Below are 21,265 nucleotides of genomic sequence, written 5' to 3'. Positions count from 1 at the left end.
GGACCCTTAACACCTCATCCATAGTAAAGAAGGCACACCAGCGTCTCTTTTTTCTGAGGAGACTAAAGAAGGTCCACCTGTCTCCTCAGATTCTGGAGAATTTCTACCGCTGTACCATTGAGAGCATTCTCACAAACTGCATCTCAACATGGTACAGCAGCTGCTCTGTTGCCGACCGCAAAAGACTGCAGAGGGTGGTGAAAACTGCCCAACGCATCACCGGTTCCACTCTCCCCACCATTGAGGCTGTCCAGAGCAAGAGATGTCTGCGGAGGGCATGCAGCATTATCAAGGACAACTCTCACCCCAACCACAGACTGTTTGCCCTCCTCCCCTCTGGGAGGCGCTACAGGGTCCTACGTTCCCGTACCAGCAGGTTCAAGAACAGCTTCATCCCTGCGGCTGTCACCCTGCTGAACTCTGCTCCACGGGGGTTAGCCCCCCCACCCCTTCCCACACCTCCCCCAGTGACTGTTCCCTCCCCCCCCCCCCTCCAGCAACTGAACATTTGCACCACTCACTTCTCCCCCCCCCCCACCCCTACCCTGGCTTGACTGCCACTCACCCTCCTCTAGCCATTGAACATTTGCACTGTACTTCACTTCACCCCCCCCTGGCTTGACTGCCACACACCCTCCTCCAGTACTGAACATTTGCACTATACCTGACTCTCCTCCCCCCCCCCCTAAACCTGGCTTGACTGCCACACACCCTTCTCCAGCCACTGAACATTTGCACCATATTGTCTTTTTAATACTGTATCCACTTTACTCCATTACCTGTATTGATTGTACTTTTCTACCTCATTCACTTGATTTCACTTGTTACCACCAGTTTACTTTCACCTGCAATGTATATACTTATCATACCTCACTCTTACCTCAATTGCTGCTATTCAATTTTGTTTATACTACAATTCTGTATCATATTTAACTCTTATTGTACATATCCTATTTATTCACTTATGTCCACCCTACATTTGCACATACTCTGCACTTTTATTGCTATTTTGCACTTACTGGTTAGATGCTAAACTGCATTTCGTTGTCTCAGTACTTGTACTCTGTACAATGACAATAAAGTTGAATCTAATCTAATCGTGAAATCAACCAAAATACTCATGTTACTGGCTTTAATTTGATAATGGCATGTTAGTAGAACATTTAATATCAGTACAGTTGTTTAACACTGTCCCATGACTGACATAGCCATCTGTCATTGAACTGCCCATGCCACATGCCCCCGCTCGCCAAGCGAAGTCACCCGATTTAGATGTACCTTCTTCGGACTAGCCTCAGGCGCTGGGTGGGGATATAGCCCGATAGCTTGGTATGCTAACTCTCGGTAGCCTATACATACTCATGTCACTGGTATTAATTTGATAATGGCATGTAAGTAGTACATGTAATATCAGTACAGCTGTTTAATTACTGCTGATATTTACATTTAGGGTCTGTAGCCTGGTTATCTACAGCCTCTGCCACCGTAGCCACCGTTAACCATCATGTCCGCCATTGTTTTCGTAAAAAAGTGAAAAGCTGGCTTGGGCTCCTCCTGTTCCGTACGTAGCCAAGATGGCGCCCGTTAGGGCGAGTAGTGAGCATGAAATCACACTATTATTTTTGACTGTTTTGGGGGCATCATCCGGGCACTTTCAGTGCTCTGGATTCTGCTGATTTTGTCAGTGTGGCGCCCTAAGCCCTGAAAGTTAGGGCTCAAGGGGTCGAATTGGGACACAGTCAGTGATTAAAGCCGCATAACGGATCAATTGCTAATCGCTAACGAGATGCTAGTGGCTCAAACTAGCGAAATCTCTTGAAATGTGCTTACTTTGACACTCTGACCAACTAGTTAGTCAACAACTGTCCTAACACAGTCAAACATCAAGCAAAAGCAACACAAGACGGCAAATAAGCTACTTACTAGTTCGGCAGACAGTAAAAACCGGGCAGCTTCAGGCGCACCTACATAACGCATATTAAAAGTAATTTTAGCGCTCCAATTTTTTCAAAGCTGTTATTTGAAGGTACAACTGCTTATCCTAACCCTGAAGTACAATTACTGCATAAGGCCACTTTAAAAAGTGCATGCCTTGTGTTTATACTTGACTTTGTTCAAATTACTTAAATGCGCAGTGGCAAAGCCACGGATTTGTTTTTGTAATGAGCAGTAAATAAAAACGTAGTATGTGGGAAAGAATGTTTTACACTAAATGTATCTAATATTGTGTTGGTCATATTTAAATCATTCAGTACGTTTTGTTGGAAAAAAAGAGGATAAAATGAAAAGAAATCGCAATATTTGGGGGGAAAAATCGCAATTACATTATTTCCCCAAATTGTTCAGCCCTACTATTTATTCCATGCAAGTGGCTCATCATTGGTAAAACTAAAAAAAAAAAAGCCTGCACAGTATTAGCAGTTGTCACACTGGTGATTTCTTCAAAACTTGGGGCACAATCTCAAAACTAAAATATCTCGAGTCACCACCATTACAGACAAAAGAGCTTTTTTCCCGTTATCTGAGAGTGCTGCAACTCTCATGTAGCTTTTGAAAACTCAAAATCACTTTTGAAAAGGATCACATCTACATTACATTTTGTTTTCTCTGTCCACACGACAAGTAGGAAACTATTCTGAGACAGCTTGCAACAGCACCAATGTTTCCATAACAATGCCTTTGTAACACCACCTGTAGTCAGATATGAAATAGCTAGCTGGTTAGATAGCCAGCAAAGTTACCCAACTAGCTGACAAGCCAGCAGTCAGTGGAAGTGTGTTTGTTTTTGACTGTGTACAACATCAGTCAAAAAGTGTATGCTTACAGACTTCAGCCTCCTCTGACCAAAAGCTGGTAAGTTACTGCGCCAGTGACAATGGCTGCCGTCGCTCAGTGTCTTCTTCAACTTTGTACTTTTCTTGTTTTTCAAATGTTATTTTCTTGCTTTGTTGTTCTTGTTTCAGAACTAAAGTGTTAATTAAGCCAACAGACAGACTCTCCTGGATATGACACTAAATTTGCCATCTGGAACTACACAGACAACTGTCCTTTGGCTGGATGTAACGTTAACCTACCTTATTTACCTTGGTTACCAGGGCGGTAACGTCACCAGAGGAGGAAAAGGGGGGAAAGGTCCTGGGGTCCTGGTCAAGCTGAGGAACAGACAACAGTGTTACCCCCTTCCTAGTGTTCTCCAAGAACTCTTACATCTTTGTTTGTCCCTGACTTGGCTATTCTACATGAGGGTCTCCCCATTCATTGCAGACAACAACAGTCAGACAAGGGTCAACAAACAACGGTGTGTGGATGTAAACAATATCGATGGGGTATTCTCCTGACCCTGAACAACACTGGGCAAAATAGGCTGGAATCCAGAGATCTTGTGTTGGAAATTTCCAATGACAAAGCACATCTCCGGAGTAGATTTTGGTCATATCCAGACTAATTAAAAATCCAGGAAAATATTGATGATTTCTGGCTCCGGATATGTGAATGCAAGTTTCCGGAGATCTGGTGACTAGATATTTTTGACGTTGAGATGGCCCGGTATATCAACGGCTTGCGGATGAGGAGCGGTTAAGGATGCCCACACCAAGGCGGTCGTCAGAGGAGTTGGCTAGTGCTTGGCGGGCTTGGCAAGTGCCCGCCTTTTCCCAGGGGCTAGCCCTAGAGAGGGTACAGGGAACGGCAAATATAAGAGACGTTTTGAGGTAAGTTTGATGAGTATAATTTATGAACAAAATGCTAACAAACGTCATGTATACAAAATGTTTTTCGAAGTTGTTAGATTGTAAGAAGGTAGCAAGCTAACCAAACTAGCTAATAGATGATTAAACTAGCTGCTAAATATCCCAGGAATCCGCTAGCTTCCTGTCATTAGGTGGGTTTCCATCTCATGTTTTAATGCACATTTCTCTATATTCGCATAGAGAAAATGCACATTAAAACATGGGATGGAAACCCACCTATTGACTGACCAATGCGCAAACTAGTGAGAAGTTAGCATTAGCACTAGCGCTGTACTCGACTGATTTACCATCGTCGTTCGGGAATAGCTATTTGATCAGTTATGTGGTTGACATAAATGCCCGTTATCAGTCCAGCGATAACACAAGCACAATCACACTGTCATTTGGTTTAATTAGACATCCGGAATGTCTGGATAACTATAGCTACTAGCAAGCTAATGTCTTAGGTCTTAGCAGAAATCATGTGAAAGTAAACCCATGATGCTAGATAGCTAGCTGCTACACCCGGTAGCCAGGTCAGATGGCCAATTCACCGCAGAACTATCAAGGAAGCTAATAGCTACTAGATGGAGGCATTGAGTTTCTGTCTACCGGTAGCCATGTTACTATGCATAAATGCTGCCTTCCTGGCCAATTGCCACTGCCATTTAAATGTATGTTGCTAGAAGACAATGAGCAGTATTTATAAATATTCTACAGCATATTTGGTTTTCCACTTATAATTGTGAATTATTCAGATATGCCTTTGATAGTTTGGAATCCAAAGTTTATTTATGAGGCATCATTTCTATCACCCCTACCTACTCCTCCCTTCCAAAGATCCTCTTCACCCATGTCTGATTTTCTGTGTGTTGTGATGCAGGGCAATAAGTGAGGTGAAGGAGAAGGTGGAGGAAATGCAGAAGTCGGTGGACCGCAATTCTGCCCCAATCGAGGAATTGCTGGGGTCAGGCCAGCAGCCTTGCCAGGGGAAAGTGCCACATGAGTTGTCGGTATGGTATTTTCAATGCATGAGTTGGATTTAAAATAATAGTAATAAAAAACCTGTGACCTGTATGTCTTTTTGTTGTTGTTGTTAAACTAAAACACCATAGTTGATTGTGTAATTTAACAGGCGTTTTGCTAACAATATGTTTGCACACATTTGCTTCTCCCTCAATGTGATCCCACTGTCAGGCACGAGTGAGGCAAATACATCGCAGTCTGGGCGAGTCTCTGCAGTGGCAAGTTGGTCCTCAGGATTTGTAAGTTCAATTTCAGAGCTATTAGTTTGAACATGGCAGCATTTTAGAAAATGTATCCAGTTGACTAACTTTACAGCTAGATAGATTTCTAAGGACAGCATGATACCTCTTAAATATCAAAATAATTTAATGAATAAATCTTCTCATCCCACATGCTACTGAATCACAGTGCCAGAGGAATTAAAATACCCTAGAGCGACACCTGTCCATCTGCCTGCCATCACCATGCTTCACTTAAAAGCAGGGTTTACTGTTCATGGGTATTCTTGATTCTTTATCCTCCAGACATAGCTACTCCAAATTCTGTTCCATTGCTCTGTTTATATCCTTGTACAGTATTCTGTTCGGTTCATGCATGATTCAGGTACAAAAAGACAGTTGTTGTGAAGGGGTGGGATTATTTGGACATAAATGTAATAGATTAAGCATCAACGTACACTTTTCCCCTCATCATGTAATTGCATTGCGCTTAAAATGAATTGATCTTCAATGCACTTATACATAGGTCTGTTTCATTCAACCAAACTTTTCTAACTTATTGCCTGTGCACATTACTGTATTTTATTGTTGTTCAGTTTCAAGCCGTCTCACAATGAGGAGGTGACTCATGCTGTCATTCAGACCATTGTGGATTCGGGGGAGAACTGGGGAAAGGAGAGCCTAATAAGAAGTAAGATACTGTTACTGTTAAACATCTAGGCTATAACTTTGCAATTATTTGGTTTTCTGTGCTATGTAGTCAAGTATTTTATTGTCAGATGCACAGTACAACAGAGTCGGACTGGGCACTGAAATTCTTAGGACAGGACACCGCACCACAACTAACATAACATAACATAACTTAGTTTTGCTGATGTTGAGAGAGAGGTTATTGTATTCTTCTGTTTTATTCATTGGTTTGTTTCAAACAGGAGCCTGCAACAGGTACCTTAAAAACTTAAAAAGTCAGCGGAAAATGGACCTGGTGGGGAGGACAGAGGAAGTGAGGAGAAAAAAACTTCTCCGAAGCAGGCGAGAGTGGGTACACTGCAAAAAATGCTTTTCTAACCCGCCTTAGGGAAGTACCGGACATTAGGCACGCGCCCCATGAAACCCGATCGTCCGTTTTCGGCTAACGGAGCACTTTTTTCGGCAACCCTTGCCGGGGTCACCGGATGCCGTGAAAAATAGCAAACACGTCTGGCAATTACCTAGATTTTTGCCGCTGCCGCCCGGGAGCGTCGGTTTGCCGGAGTGGCCCCCAGGGGCCGGTCAGGAATTCTTCAAAGTTTCGGGCCATGGGTCCCATTTGTCCCAGTACCGCTTTTGGCCACAAGGCGGAGAACAATTGGGAACAATGGGGGACAATTGGCAGGCATTTTGGAGTGGAAAATCCTGGACAGTCGGGAACTGTTGGGACATTCAAGGGGAGCACCTGGGGAGCTCATATGTCCCGAATGTTCCCATTTGTCCCGAATTTATGGGACAATTGGGAACAGTTCTGCCAATTGAGAGCCTTTGCACCCTAAATGTCCCAACTGTTCCCATTTTTCCCAGGGACAACTGGGAACAGTTCTGCCATTTTAAGTTTGGGGGGGGGGGCAATCAGAGCCTGTATGCATGGGACATTAGAGAACTTCTGGGACAAAGGGGACAATCTTTCGTGGCCCCTAGCTCCTCCCCCGTAAGGGACACTGACACCAAAATTTGCAAAGAGACAGCCATTGGGGCCTTGTATGAGGTCAAAAGGTCAAAATATTTTTAAAACACTTCTGGCTCTTATTTGATTGTCCTGACTTCTCCATCCGGAATGGTATAGGCCGCTTAGCCGACAAGACCGTTGTGAAAAGTCGTTCCAATCGGGGCTACTTTTGTTCCGTACGTCTCCCAGAACCAAGCTCGAAATATGTTGTTCGTGGGTCCGTGTCGGTCGCGTGAGCGTTGGTCTTGACCTCGTGGCACGTACCGTTTTGCCGCGGGAGACGGGACAATTGGCATGCGTTTGAATGGGTTTTTGGGGGATTTTTTTGCAAGGGAAAATGAATGAGAATGTATACCCAAATGTCCTTTACTCAAGGCTCCTCATCTCCTCAAAAAACTTGTCCAAAATCATCCAAATTTGTAGGGACGTTGCGTCTTTTGTCCAGGGAACACCGGTTCGAACGGCGAGACGCATGGACCTTCCTTTGGCAAACTCGGTCGGGGAACGCGTGACAGTCACGAAACCAACGCCCTCTAGTCCGCCATGTCCCATTATGCGACATAGTTTGAGCTCGAGCAGATCGGCAAATGTTAGGTGCAAAATTCCTCAAACAAGGGATGTCTGACACTAGTTTGGGACAATTGAGAACTTTTGGGACAAATGGGACAATCTTTCGGGGCCCCTAGCTCCTCCCCCGTAAGGGCCATTGACACCAAAATTTGCACAGAGACAGCCATTGGGGCCTAGTATGAGGTCAAAAGGTCAAAATATTTTTAAAGCCCTTCTGGCTCTTAATTGATTGTCCTGACTTCTCCATCCGGAATGGTATAGGCCGCATAGCCGACAAGACCGTTGTGAAAAGTTGTTCCAATCGGGGCTACTTTTGTTCCGTACGTCTCCCGGAACCAAGCTCGAAATATGTTGTTCGTGGGTCCGTGTCGGTCGCGTGAGCGTTGGTGTTGACCTCGTAGTACGTACCGTTTTGCCGCGGGAGACGGGACAATTGGCATGCGTTTGAATGGGTTTTTGGGGGATTTTTTGCAAAGGGAAAATGAATGGGAATGTATACCCAAAAGTCCTTTACGCAAGACTCCTCATCTCCTCCAAAACTTGTCCAAAATCATCCAAATTTGCACGGACGTTGCGTCTTTTGTCCAGGGAACACCGGTTCGAACGTCGAGATGCAGGGACCTTCCTATGGCTAACTCCGTCAGGGAACTTGTGGCCAAAACGAAACCAACGCAGGCTAGTCCGACTTTAGGTGCTATGCGACATAGTCCGATCTCGAGGCAATCGGACATTGCCTCATGAAAAAAGCTAAAATCAAAAATCTTCGTCACAAAAATTTCCGAGGGAATAGGGTGGAGGGGTAAAAACTTATGAGAAAGGGTTGGGGCATTTGGGGGGCTTTAGGGAAATTTGGGTAGGACATTTGGGTTGGAATAATTGAGAACATAACTGACATATGGGGGACTTATGGGACATTTGGGTAGGGACATTTGGGTTAGGATAATTGGGAACATAACTGAGATTTGAGACACTTTCGGGACATTTGGGTTAGGACGTTTCGGAACATAACTGACATTGGAGAACTATAAATACAAAACCTACATTTTTGATGAATGAAAGTATTGATGAACCTGAAACCCCACCCCTCCCCTTAATTGAGGGATGGGCTTTCGAATGAACCCACCCTTAAGATGCTACGTGCTTTGAGCAAAGAGATAAGATGATTTAAACTTTTTGGCCTGAAGGGTTCTAAGGTTTTTCATATATTACTTTGGCCATGAGGGTCACACAGGAATGCAACCACTATGTACCCCCACTAAAGTGACCATGGCCTTTCCAAAGAGCCTAAAGTTGAGTTTGTGCGACCTTGCCTTGCAGAGATACTCCAATGCCAGGGGTCACATTTTATGGACTCATAAATCTGGAACAGAGGGTAGAGCGGTCACAATTCTTATCCCGCTATCGTAATTCAATAATTTCCTTTCCAACGAGACCATGTTCAACCTTGTACGTTATTGCTGGACCGAAGGAAGGGAAAGGTACAACCTGGGACCATGGGACTTTTGAGGCACTCTTGGGACATATGTGTGCCCGAAAATAGTGCATGGTCGTCGGACTGACTGTTTTGGCTCGGGGGGGGTATGGGACACTTGAGAACATAGCTGACATTTGAGAAGAATGAAAACCAAGGAAAGTAACAGTGACTCTCTTAAGGTAAAGTAACTACTAGTCTCTTCCAAATATGCAGGGACGTTGCGTCTTTTGTCCAGGGAACACCGGTTCGAACGGCGAGACGCAGGAACCTTCCTATGGCTAACTCCGTCAGGGAACGTTTGGCCTAAACGAAACCAACGCAGGCTAGTCCGACTTTAGGCGCTATGCGACATAGTCGGATCTCGAGGCAATCGGACATGGCTTCATGAAAAAAGCTTAAATCAAAAATCTTCGTCGCAAAAATTTCCAAGGGAATAGGGTGGAGAGGTAAACACTTATGAGAAAGGGTTGGGACATTTTGGGGGCTTATGGGAAGTTTAGGTGGGACATTTGGGTTGGGACAATTGAGAACATAACTAACATTTGAAGGCACTTAAGGGACTTTTGGGTAGGGACAGTTGGGTTAGGACAATTGGGAACATAACTGACATATGAGGCACTTTCGGGATAATTGGGGTAGGACGTTTGGGAACATAACTGATATTAGAGAACTATAAATACAAAACCTACATTTTTGATGAATGAAAGTATTTATGAACCTGAAACCCCACCCCTCCCCTTAATTGAGGGATGGGCTTTCGAATGAACCCACCCTTAAGATTCTACATGCTTCGAGCAAAGACATACAATGATTTAAACTTTTTGGCCTGAAGGGTTCTAAGGTTTTTCATATATTACTTTGGCCATGAGGGTCACACAGGAATGCAACCACTATGTACCCCCACTAAAGTGACCATGGCCTTTCCAAAGAGCCTAAAGTTGAGTTTGTGCGACCTTGCCTTGCAGAGATACTCCAATGCCAGGGGTCACATTTTATGGACTCATAAATCTGGAACAGAGGGTAGAGCGGTCACAATTCTTATCCCGCTATCGTAATTCAATAATTTCCTTTCCAACGAGACCATGTTCAACCTTGTACGTTATTGCTGGACCGAAGGAAGGGAAAGGTACAACCTGGGACCATGGGACTTTTGAGGCACTCTTGGGACATATGTGTGCCCGAAAATAGTGCATGGTCGTCGGACTGACTGTTTTGGCTCGGGGGGGGTATGGGACACTTGAGAACATAGCTGACATTTGAGAAGAATGAAAACCAAGGAAAGTAACAGTGACTCTCTTAAGGTAAAGTAACTACTAGTCTCTTCCAAATATGCAGGGACGTTGCGTCTTTTGTCCAGGGAACACCGGTTCGAACGGCGAGACGCAGGAACCTTCCTATGGCTAACTCCGTCAGGGAACGTGTGGCCAAAACGAAACCAACGCAGGCTAGTCCGACCTTAGACGCTATGCGACATAGTCCGATATCGAGGCAATCAGAGATTGCCTCATGAAAAAAACCTTAAATCAAAAATCTAATTTCCAAGGGTGGAGAGGTAAAAGCTTATGAGAAATGTTTGGGACATTTGGAAGGCTTTTGGGAAATTTGGGTAGGGGATTAGGGTTAGGACAATTGGGAACATATCTCAAGACATAAAAGCATTGTTTCCTTATGTCCCGTGGCTCTGAAGGTGGTCTGGGACATGAAGGCATAAGAAGCGGTGTTCCCTTGTGTCCCGTGGCTTTGAAGGTGGTCTGGTACATTTGGGCTTAAAAAGGATGTTCCCTTATGTCCCGGGGCTCTGAAGGTGGTCTGGGACATTTGGGGTTAAAAAGGATGTTCCCTTTAGTCCCGTGGCTCTGAAGGTGGTCTGGGACATATGGGCTAAAAAAGCGGTGTTCCCCTTTGTCCGGTGGCTCTGAAAGGCCTTTCGGAGGATTTTTGGGGCCTGTGGTGTCTCTAATGGCCTTTAGTGTTCCTAATGTCCAATGGCTCAATGAGTCCCCTCAGTGGACTTTTGGGCTCGGTACGGTTGTTCCCTATTGAGTCATCATGTTCCCCATCGTCCCTCCCAAGAGTCCCTCATTGTTCCCAAATCGGCACCGCACTTCCCATTGGGGAGCATCGGGGACATTTTCAATACCTGACCATGTTAAAGTTGGGCCAAAAAGGGCTACTTCCCTTACCTAGCGTTATTACTCTTATATTGAGATGAAAAAATCTAGTTGGTCTTGTTTCTAGCTAAATTGTACTCACCTAGTGCTTTCTTGGTAAGGTTATTTTTACCTATTTCAAGCAAATATTACTTATTTTAAGAAATCTTAACAAGCCAAATTTGCTTAACGCACTGGCAGCCTAATTTGCTTGTTTTAAGCAAAATCCTGCTTAAATATGTAATTATTTGTCTTAAATCTAGAGGGGCCTTTTTTGCAGTGTACGTGGCATGAAGTGAAATAAAAAAATATCACCCCATCTGAAAAGGAGTCAATTTTCATCCACACTAGGCTTTCATTTAAACTGAGTCTACTCTAGTTACTATTTGGTCTTGACGTTGCTTGACACTATGCCTCTCTCTTTTGCAGCTTTTCCAGAAGCGCCTGCTGGCGGCGCGGGATCTGCTGGCACCAGAAGAACACCTGCTTTCAAGGAAGCAGACGCCAGCTTCATGTCTGATGAGGAGAGTGATGAAGAGGACAAGCTTAAAATCAACATCCTGCCTCCCAGGTGGAGGTGCGCTCGGCTGAGCCGCCTCACCCTGCGCTGCCAGCAGGCGCTCGAAAGCAATGGCCGGAGGGGCGTCAAGCCGGGTCATACCAGGCGGCGAGTGACAGAGAGGGGCCACTTCTCTACAAGGAGCCCTCCAGCCCAAAAGGAGGCCTATGTTGAGAATTAAAATTAAAAAAATTAAATAATAGCCTATTGTTTTTGTTGTCATAGTGTGTAACTTAGTACCAATCAGTCATAGAGGTTATAGATGGGTCATGAATATCCTAACCGTAGTCACTTGAGCAACTTTGTTTTTACTTAGGTTAAGAAGGAGGATTTACTGTTTGCATGGTAGACTTTGGCCAAACGGTGCTTCATTACAACTTCAACATGGATAATTGAAGATTAAGATTTAAAAGATAAAATATTTGATATGATAAAAGGGTTGCTACATGCCGATTTATTAGTTAAATACTGCAATGTTAAACATAATATACTACTTAAAACAGGCATGAGATAAATGCCAATAGACATTCGGGTCCTGAAGCTTTTTGGATCGCGCCGCGCGCGGCCCGGGCCATGCTGTGGGTATACGGAGTTAAACACCCACGGAAACGATGACTGTCAGGAGCGTTTCCGTGCAGAATATTAGATACACGGGCGATTTCTGGTGAGTACCCGGGGTCCGGATTTGTCGCGTGTGACATAGTCCCATTCCGGAGTCAAAACATGCTCCGGATGTGAGAATTGAGACTAACGTTTCCAGCGTGTTTCTGTTCCTGATTTTTCCGGAAAGTCTAAATATCAGGGAGTCTCACGTTAATAAGATCTCCGGAAATAAGGCGTTTTAGCCCAGTGCAACCCATAATCAAATGCAGACCTTTTCACGACTGTTTACGGCTGCCCACATGCCAACCCCACACGCGCGCTGGATGAACTGGACAGAGTCATCAACCAGCATGAAACAGTGGTGACTCTAAAAACAAGCCAAGTTCACTCCCTAAGGACATGCTTATTAAGTCCATCCCCACCCAGCCTGGTCATGAGGTGAGAACAACCTGGATCAAGTTCACTCCATAAGGACATGCTTATGAAGTCCATCCCCACCCAGCCTGGTTATTCAGATCATGGCATCAGCCTATAGGCAGACTGAATTACAAGCAGCCTGTGACGGGCTGTAGTGTGGGTGAAAGGGCTGTATTGTGGAGGTAAGGGCTATAGCGTGGCAGAAAGGTGCCTAGATAGTAAGAACGTGATAATGATGCATTTAAAATATATTAGGCAGTATATCCTTTAAGGTAAATGCATGCAAATCTTCTGGACTGAACAATATCCGTGGCCATGCTCTGAAAGCATGTCCCTTACCAACTAGCAGAGATCCTCAGACATCTTTAACCTTTCCTTTCTGTAGTCTCTGTGTGTTTCAAGAATACCACTATCATCCCAATCGCCAAAGAAACCCAAAGGAAGTCGCCTACATAACTATAGCCTGAGCAGATAGTCAAGCTCACATTATATCCTACCTGCCCCCCACACTAGACCGACTCCAGTTTGTCTACAAGCCAAACCGCTCCATAGGATATATCACCCGGCCCTCTCCGACCTGGACCAGGAAAACGCTGAAGTGCCTTTGCTATTCATCGACTACAGTTCAGGGTCTCATACCACTCAGTCAAGTCATGACTACAGTGCAGGGTCTCATCCCATAGTGCCACTCAGACTAGTCATGACTACAGTGGAGGGCTTCATACCATAGTGCCACTCAGACTAGTTATGAAGATCCCAAACTATTCCCTGAAGGGAGGGAGTCTAGCCCCATCCACATGGAGGGAACAGCAGGAGGGGCGCGGCAGCTTCAACACCCTGGGGATAAACATCAGCAAAGATCTGAGCTGGATACACCACATAGGTGTGGTCACAATGGCAGCGAGACAGAGACCCCTCTTCCTCCAACGAGATGGCATTCTTTAACTTGTTAGGAAATCTCTATACAGCTGACGCCCTATTCTTAGGTTAAACTAGTCTTAAGATTTAGCCCTAAGCTAAAGGGAGTTTGGGGCAAGTTATCACATGTGTTGAGTATTTTAAGCCCTGGCAGGTTTTCTCCCTTGAGGTGCAACTGGTAGGGTAGATTTACTTTGGTTTACTGCAAAGTGGTGCAGCATTTGAACCCCCCTCCTATGTGGGCAGAGAAACCAAAGGCCTGTGCAGAAAGGGAAGAAAGTCAGGGTTGGGGAAGACAAAGTGGGCAACAAAGCATTTCATTAAACATTTCATTGGATTAAACATACATGTTTTAATAATTCCGGCCATTGTTCACTGATGAGTGTAATTTGTCATAATTTATACACTGTGTGCACAATTTTTAGGCAAGTGAGTATTTTGACCATATCATCATTTTTATGCATATTTTCCCACTCAAAGCTGTATAAACTTAAGTGCTTATTGGATTTAAGCATATCGGGTGTGATGTATCTGTGTAATGAGGGAGGGTGTGGCCTAAGGAGATCAACACCCTATATGAAGGTGTGCATAATTATTAGGCCTTTCCTCAGGCAAAATGGGCCAAAAAAGAGGTTTAGCTGACTCTGAAAAGTCAAAAATTGTAAAAAGCCTTTCAGAGGGATGCAGCACGCTTGAAATTGCTAAGATATTGGGGCGTGATCACAGAACCATCAAACGTTTTGTTGCAAATAATCGACAGTGTCGCTAGAAACGTTTTGAGAAAAAAAGACGCAAATTAACTGCCAAAGATTTGAGAAGAATCAAACGTGAAGCTACCAGGAACCCATTTTCCTCCAGTGCTGTCATATTCCAGAACTGCAACCTACCTGGAGTGCCCAGAAGTACAAGGTGTTCAGTGCTCAGAGACATGGCCAAGGTAAGGAAGGCTGAAACCCGACCACCACTGAACAAGACACATAAGTTAAAACGTCAAGACTGGGCCAAGAACTATCTAAAGACAGATTTTTCAAAGGTGTTATGGACTGATGAGATGAGAGTTTCTCTTGACGGACCAGATGGATGGGCCCGTAGCTGGATCAGTAACGGGCACAGAGTTCCACTTTGACTCAGACGCCAGCAAGGTGGAGGTGGTGTACTGGTATGGGCTGGTATTATTAAAGATGAGCTATTTGGACCTTTTCGGGTTGATCATGGACTCAAAGTCACCTCTCGAACCTACTGCAAGTTTTTAGAAGACACTTTCTTCAAGCAGTGGTACAGGAAAAGGTCTGCATCTTTCAAGAAGACCATGATCTTTATGCAGGACAATGCTCCAGCGCATGCATCAAAGTACTCCATAGCGTGGCTAGCCAGTAAAGGCCTTAAAAATGAAAGAATAATGACATGGCCTCCTTCCTCACCTGACCTTAACCCTATTGAGAACTTGTGGAGCCTTCTTAAACAGGAGATTTACAGTGCAGGAAAACGGCACACCTCTCTGAACAGTGTCTGGGAGGCTGTGGTTGCTGCTACACAAAACATTGATCGTCAACAGATCAAGAAACTGACAGACTCCATGAATGGAAGGCTTAATACTGTAATTGAAAAGAAGGGTGGCTATATTGGTCACTGACTTTTTATTTTTTTTAAATGTTAGAAATGTTTTTTTGTACATTTTAAGTTGTTTGTTTATTATTCTCACTTTAACAGATGGAAATAAACAAGTGAGATAGGAAATTTGTCGTTTTTTCATTTAGTTGCATTATAATTCTGCACACTCATAATTCTCCTAAGAGAGCCATCAGTCTTTTATTGAGAGTCTGTTAACTTTCTCTTTTTTATGTTGGTTCAATAGCCTATCAGTCAAAGACAAGAACAGTCTCAGTAGTATTGTTAACACTTCATCAAAGATTATTGGAACACTGTTAAACAGAGCACTCAGACTATTTAGCTAACAGGCAGTCCAAAAGGCTAAAAGTATCATCCGTCAGCCTGATCATGTGTTAGGTGGTGAATTTTCTTGATTGCCCTCTGGGAGGCGCTACTATTCTGTCAGGGCAAAAACAAAAAGGTATTCTGGATCTTTCATCCCTACAGCCATTAGATCTATCTATAAATCCAGGAATCTCTGTGTGTCTGTCAGTCTGTCAGTCTAGGGCGCATCTCACTGACGGTAGTTACGTTAGTTATGAGATTTTGCATGTAGCTTACGCATGTCATGAACCTGTGCATCCTTGATTTTGAAGGTTTTTGAAATTATAGTTCGCGAGATATTTGTATTTTACCGTTTCCCGTAGCCACTAATGGGTTATCGTTTCCCGTCCCGTCGGCACTTTGGTAGTGACGTCACAATCAAACAATATACGCCTAGCAGTATTAAACTATCCTGCCTTCACTCAAAGTTCAGAATAGCGTTGGATACGAGGAGGTCCGCATTCAAATTCTTCTTGGTGAACAGATACAGACTTTTGCTCAGGTAATCTTAAGACAGTGATTGATTTGATCTATTCGTTTATTTTTAAGCTTCTTTATGTTAAGTTTCAAAGTAATGTAGCTAACGCATGTCATGAACCTGTGCATCCTAGATTTTGAAGATGTTTGAATTCATAGTTCGCGAGATATTTGTATTTTACCGTTTGCCGTACGGTGCAAACCCATGTCACCGTTTTAGCGGTGTAGTACTGCACTCTTGCGTTGTGATTTTGATTGGCACCCAGCCTTTTATTCATACACTCTGACAGGTTTAATGAACACAGAGCAAAGGCGATCACACACAGTATCTTCCGAATGACAGCCTCTCCCAGCCAGGGTAAATGCAGACTGAGGTTTATAATATTGCAATAATGAGAAAACAAAGTACAAACGAATTACAACAGATACATCGGGACACTTTTTTGTGAATGATGTCATAGTCATAGAACAGTCGTCGTCATAGATGTTACCCCCTACGGGCACTGCACTAGTTATTATTAAAACAAGGTTGTAGGGATAGAGTACACTACTGACAATTTGATTTACTGAGCGCTGTTCATCACTGACAGGACAGGGTGTTTGACTGTATGTGTGTGTTAACTGTATGTGTTAACTGTATGTGTGTGTTGATGCATATGCATATTTATTTATAAGCTTATTATTCATTGTTGATTGATGGAGACTGGGACTGCAAACTTCATTGCCCACTGATGGGATTAATAAAGTTTTCTGAATCTGAATCTGAAACAACCTCACTTTTACTTTCTTAAATATTCAGGATTGAGGTTTCTTGACATTTAGGATTGACGAGAGCACTGTAGTTGTTCAATTATCAAATAAATCCTCAAAAATACAACTTGCCTAATAATTTTTCACACAGTGTAGATAATTTAGACTATTTTAATCTATTAGAATACCCCATTCCATTTTCTTATTATGTTCTTTCTTCCCCTCTCACTTTAGACATTTCACTGCCCCAGGTATGCCAGTCTGATGTCTATCTGAAGTATTTGCTTGATCCCATGTATGAATTATCTGCTTATCTCTTCTTCTCTGAGGTCACGGTTTCTCCTTTCTTTCCCTTTTGGCTTGTGCTTGCCCTTGGGGCTTTAGTTCTTAGGCAACAATTTGTGACAATGTCTATATTTATGGGCACTATGTAAACCATGGAGGCTATGTAAAGTGAGCTCTTCACTAATAACATGAACAACTCCACTGCTGTATCTCATGGTACTTGGACCCTTCCTATTTTCCATTTAAACTACTTTATTAGGTTAGAGTCTTATACCATCTACTCCCATTGCTGCCATCACCGTCTTGCGGATAAGACTTAGCAGTACTATCAAAGACTCAAACATAATCATGGGTTAACTAGGTCAACAAATTCTGATGGATATGCAACGGTCCACTACATGGGGTCAAAGAACCATTAAAAGTTCATAGGCTGTAGGTCATAGTCTTGCTTGTTTGTTCAATTATTTTCATCCCAGTACAACAATGCACCTCTATTTACCAAACCACCTTCTTAGGCCACTCCAATCAACCTTAAATGTGTGCATGGCACAATGTGAAAGTACCCAATAGGCTAACATTATGTGCAACAGCAGCGCAACATTTGTATTAGTCGTGTTTTGTTATGCTGACCTGCAAACACTCAGCCTTTCAAATACTTTGTCTCCCCATTAGTAGTTTAGGTGGTATTAAGGGTAATATTCAGTATATACTATGAAAGAACTTTGATTCTTTCATCTGACTGATATTTCACTATTTTGAATCAATATAATTGTCTCAAAAGAATCTTTCATTAAGTGCTTTGCAACATAGGCCTACTGTAGACCTATGTAATAGGAAAGATGTGATATTAGTGGTAAACTCAAGGGAATAATGCCACTGGTGGTGAAGCCCATCTGACAGACTGTAGAAGACAAAGAAACTGTAAAAGACATCTGGGTGTTTTTTCTGGCTTTTTGTAATAAAGGAGGAACAATTGATATGGTCCAAAAATAGTACATTGTAAAGTGAACAGAAAATGTAAAGGACTTTTATCCATAGCGACGTACAGAACACCTGCAGCAATCAGGACTCAACCCTGGGTCAATCACCATACCACCGCACCCACAGGCCAGAGCTGCTGTTCCACAAATAGACCAAGAGGCTTCCCTATGGGAGACTGCAACAATAGATCTAGATGAAGAGGACATTTCTGACTGAAGGCCAGTGTGGGTTGTCCCGCCTCCAGCCCATATTACACAGACGTCTACCCTTTATGGTGAAGAATATAGGTGTTTTTCATATACTCTCTAAGTAGTTGCAACACATGTGAATTCCTCCCCCACAACAATGTGTCACATTTACACCACGTTCATTAACACACAAATAATCAGCCAGACCTTTTCTGTCTGCAGACCTTCACGTCTTTCATATCTAAAACTGATGTCAAGATAGAGGGAAAAAACCTAAATGGAACTCATTGCATACAATGTGTGCCTCCAGAACAACCATCCCTTCTGAAAGACATGCAGAATAAACAGACACCCTACCCATCAGGCTGGCTTTCCATCGAGTCCTTTGCCAAATTAGCAACCGCAACTAACTTCAGTGTGTGCAGAAGTGCCTTGTGAATCCCCATGCATGCGTCAATGGTGGCACAGGAGACCCGAGTCAGAAGCTTGGTTCTTCTTGAGAATGCTCAGTGATCAGTGGTTCCTTCTTACTCACTAAAAGCCTTTGTTTTGTCATGTTTCATTATATCATATCATGATACATTCATATCATGAACATTATACATTGATGTATATTGCCAATTTATAGGTCTAATCATTTATATTTTACTGTATTTTTTATTTCAAATAAAAACATTTGTGTATTTCATTTTTGTTTGTCAGACTATGTACTGTATTTAACCTACCAAAGAACAACATACATAAACAAAACATTCAAATTATGTCTGAGGAGACACACTGGACCAAAGGGGAGGAGTCTTAGTGGCATGAGTACACTGCAAACATTCCACGGTCAAACTTGACAAACTGAAGGATACCTACTTAACCAAGGTGAGAAATGCAAATGTTCCCTAGCGAGCACCCACATGGGATTATTCATCACAGCATGGCGTTAGCATTTCGAGGGGTATTCCCATTACCCTAACAAACCGCAAACTCCCAGAAACATCTCATTATCTGTTGAGTTTAAAGGAGTTTCCAGTCCAGTTAAACCTCGTTTCCCTCAATCTTCACAACAAATCTGAGATATGCCTGGATTCATGACCAGAAAGTATCCAGTGTGTAAATAAACTAAATCTTGGTGATGTCAGCCTTACAAACAGGAGGTAGGAGCTAATATCAGCGATGTCTGCGCATTTCCACCAAACTTGGTGCATCACATTGTCTCTACATGACCTACGCATACTGAACGTGTGGTCATATTTTAAATGCAAAAGCACGATGCCCTAAGAGCAGGACAGGCAATGTATCAGTGATGATTTATGAACTATCTAGAGCACTCAGTTCATTGTCCGAAAAGTGCTGTCAATAAATTATAAGTCTGTTATTCATCATCATAATTTTGTCGTTACAATCAACAAAAATACGGTTCTTGTTTTAAAACCCAAATCAGCCACGTTACCAACCTAGAATAAGGCTATACAACCCATAACAGTAAACTAGTCTCGTTTACTTGAACCACGGCATTGGTTTTGTAACCTGCTTCCACTTTTCTAAGCGGTGCTATATGGTCCATATTGGTTCATAATTCAAAGCTTTGGCCGTTTTCAGCGTTTAGACCCGTAGCCTATTATGTACAAATTCAAAACAAAATACAAATCCACCCCAATAATATGGACGACGGGTTTCAGCGAACCTGTGAAATAGCTGCGTTTGGCATTTGCGTTTATCGACATGTAAGGCTACTACTGTTGACAGCAATGGTAATGCATGCTATTACCTCCCACACATAGCTTTTGTCAAAAAATCTTATCAAAGTGCATGTGGTTTGCGAATGTTGTGCACAAAATCAATGACAATGCAAGTTGCCGTTGTTATCAGAACATGTAGCCTACTAAAATATAGGCTACGGGTATTACTTACCAGCTTACTAGCGTGCCATTACTATTTTATTAAATAAAAACTAGACCCATATCTTACCAGATTCATTAACATGCTTGATTCCCTCCCGATAACCTCCATACACATCCATCAGAGCGAATAATTCAGGATTTAAATAATTTCAAGCAAAACGTTGCCAGATATTATTCCCCACCCCCACCCCCCCTCCCGATTTTCCTCCAGTGCATCAGATATAAAGCGCATATACGTGCTTTTCTTTTGCATCATGCTCGCGCGTGGAAGAGAGACGTGTTAGTCGAAATTGAAGCAATGGGTGGGTGGGTGTTTGTATGAGCAGCGTATGCTCCCTTCTGTTCAACACATTTCAATTAGACCGGCCTTATTGGTGATCAAACCATTCTTTTGATTGACAGACATTTGTTGGTGAAACCTCGCTATTTAACAATTGACTGACGGAGGCAAGTGTAAAATCGGTAAAGACCCTCTAAAAGATAAACAACTGTGAGTTTATGCATTTACAATACCCCTAGGTCGGGTTATGTTAGGGTAGGCTACAGTATGATATAGGCTACAGGTGGGCAAAATAAAAATCACAGCTGAATTACTAGGCCCACCTTTTTAGCTTACATTTTGCAGTCACACACCTTCCACTGTGTGTGGAGGTTTCTTCGTTGGATGGACTGCAGTCACACACCTTCTTAACTGTGTGTGGAGGGTTCTTTGATGGATGGTCTGCTGGCAGTAATGAACACTGCAAAAAATTAGCATGAACACCGAAACATTGTGAAGTCATGATTGTGTATCTGTTTTGACCCCCCAGTATGATGGTTAATGTTCATTCTACCCATTGTGAGGTCATGATTGTGTATCTGTTTTGACCCCTAGTATGATGGTTATTTAAGCAATAAGCCCCAAGAGGCCGTGCTTTGCGCTGATTTTAGAACAGGTAAGGGAGTTGTTAGGCACGACGCGAAGCGGAGTGCCGTTAAACCCCCTTACCTGTTCTAAAATCAGCGCAAAGCACGGACTCGCGGGGCTTATTGCTTTTCTAAACCTGTTACTACACATATTTGATATGGTTTCATAAATAAAGACAATTCAATTTAAGAAACAATAGTTTAATGATAAACCGTCATTCTTCCGCCACTAAAAATTATAGTTCCTAAATAAATCGTTGCCACGCAACCCTTGAAGCAACGCAACAGCCAGATGGAACACTGGTATGAAATGCGCTCTATGAATGCCTTGCCAATTGCTGCGCAGTAATATGGAATGTAATCAGGTCAAATTGTAAGGTAATGCTGGATTTTACAACGGCTTTTAGCCAATCACAATCAAGGATTTGAACAATCAGGTTTAGAATG

At 43.1% G+C, this 21,265-nt stretch overlaps 1 protein-coding gene across 1 annotated transcript in view; it reads right to left on the bottom strand.

The window, feature by feature from the left end:
• The window catches only part of LOC308368797 (anoctamin-1-like), a gene marked incomplete at both ends in the record, with an annotated part of 121,160 nt that extends 101,129 nt beyond the window's left edge, over positions 1–20,031 (bottom strand). The window contains one exon of the mRNA XM_080843056.1: positions 19,980–20,031. Within this exon, the coding sequence (XP_080699182.1) occupies positions 19,980–20,031 (52 nt within the window). The remainder of the gene's footprint in view (positions 1–19,979) is intronic.
• Between the last annotated feature and the right edge of the window lie 1,234 nt (positions 20,032–21,265).

Source organism: Sprattus sprattus (assembly GCF_963457725.1).
Source record: "Sprattus sprattus genome assembly, chromosome: 8".
Classification (NCBI taxonomy): Eukaryota; Metazoa; Chordata; class Actinopteri; order Clupeiformes; family Clupeidae; genus Sprattus; species Sprattus sprattus.
Note: the sequence above shows the minus strand (reverse complement) of the source record. Positions and strands in the feature narration are given on the sequence as shown.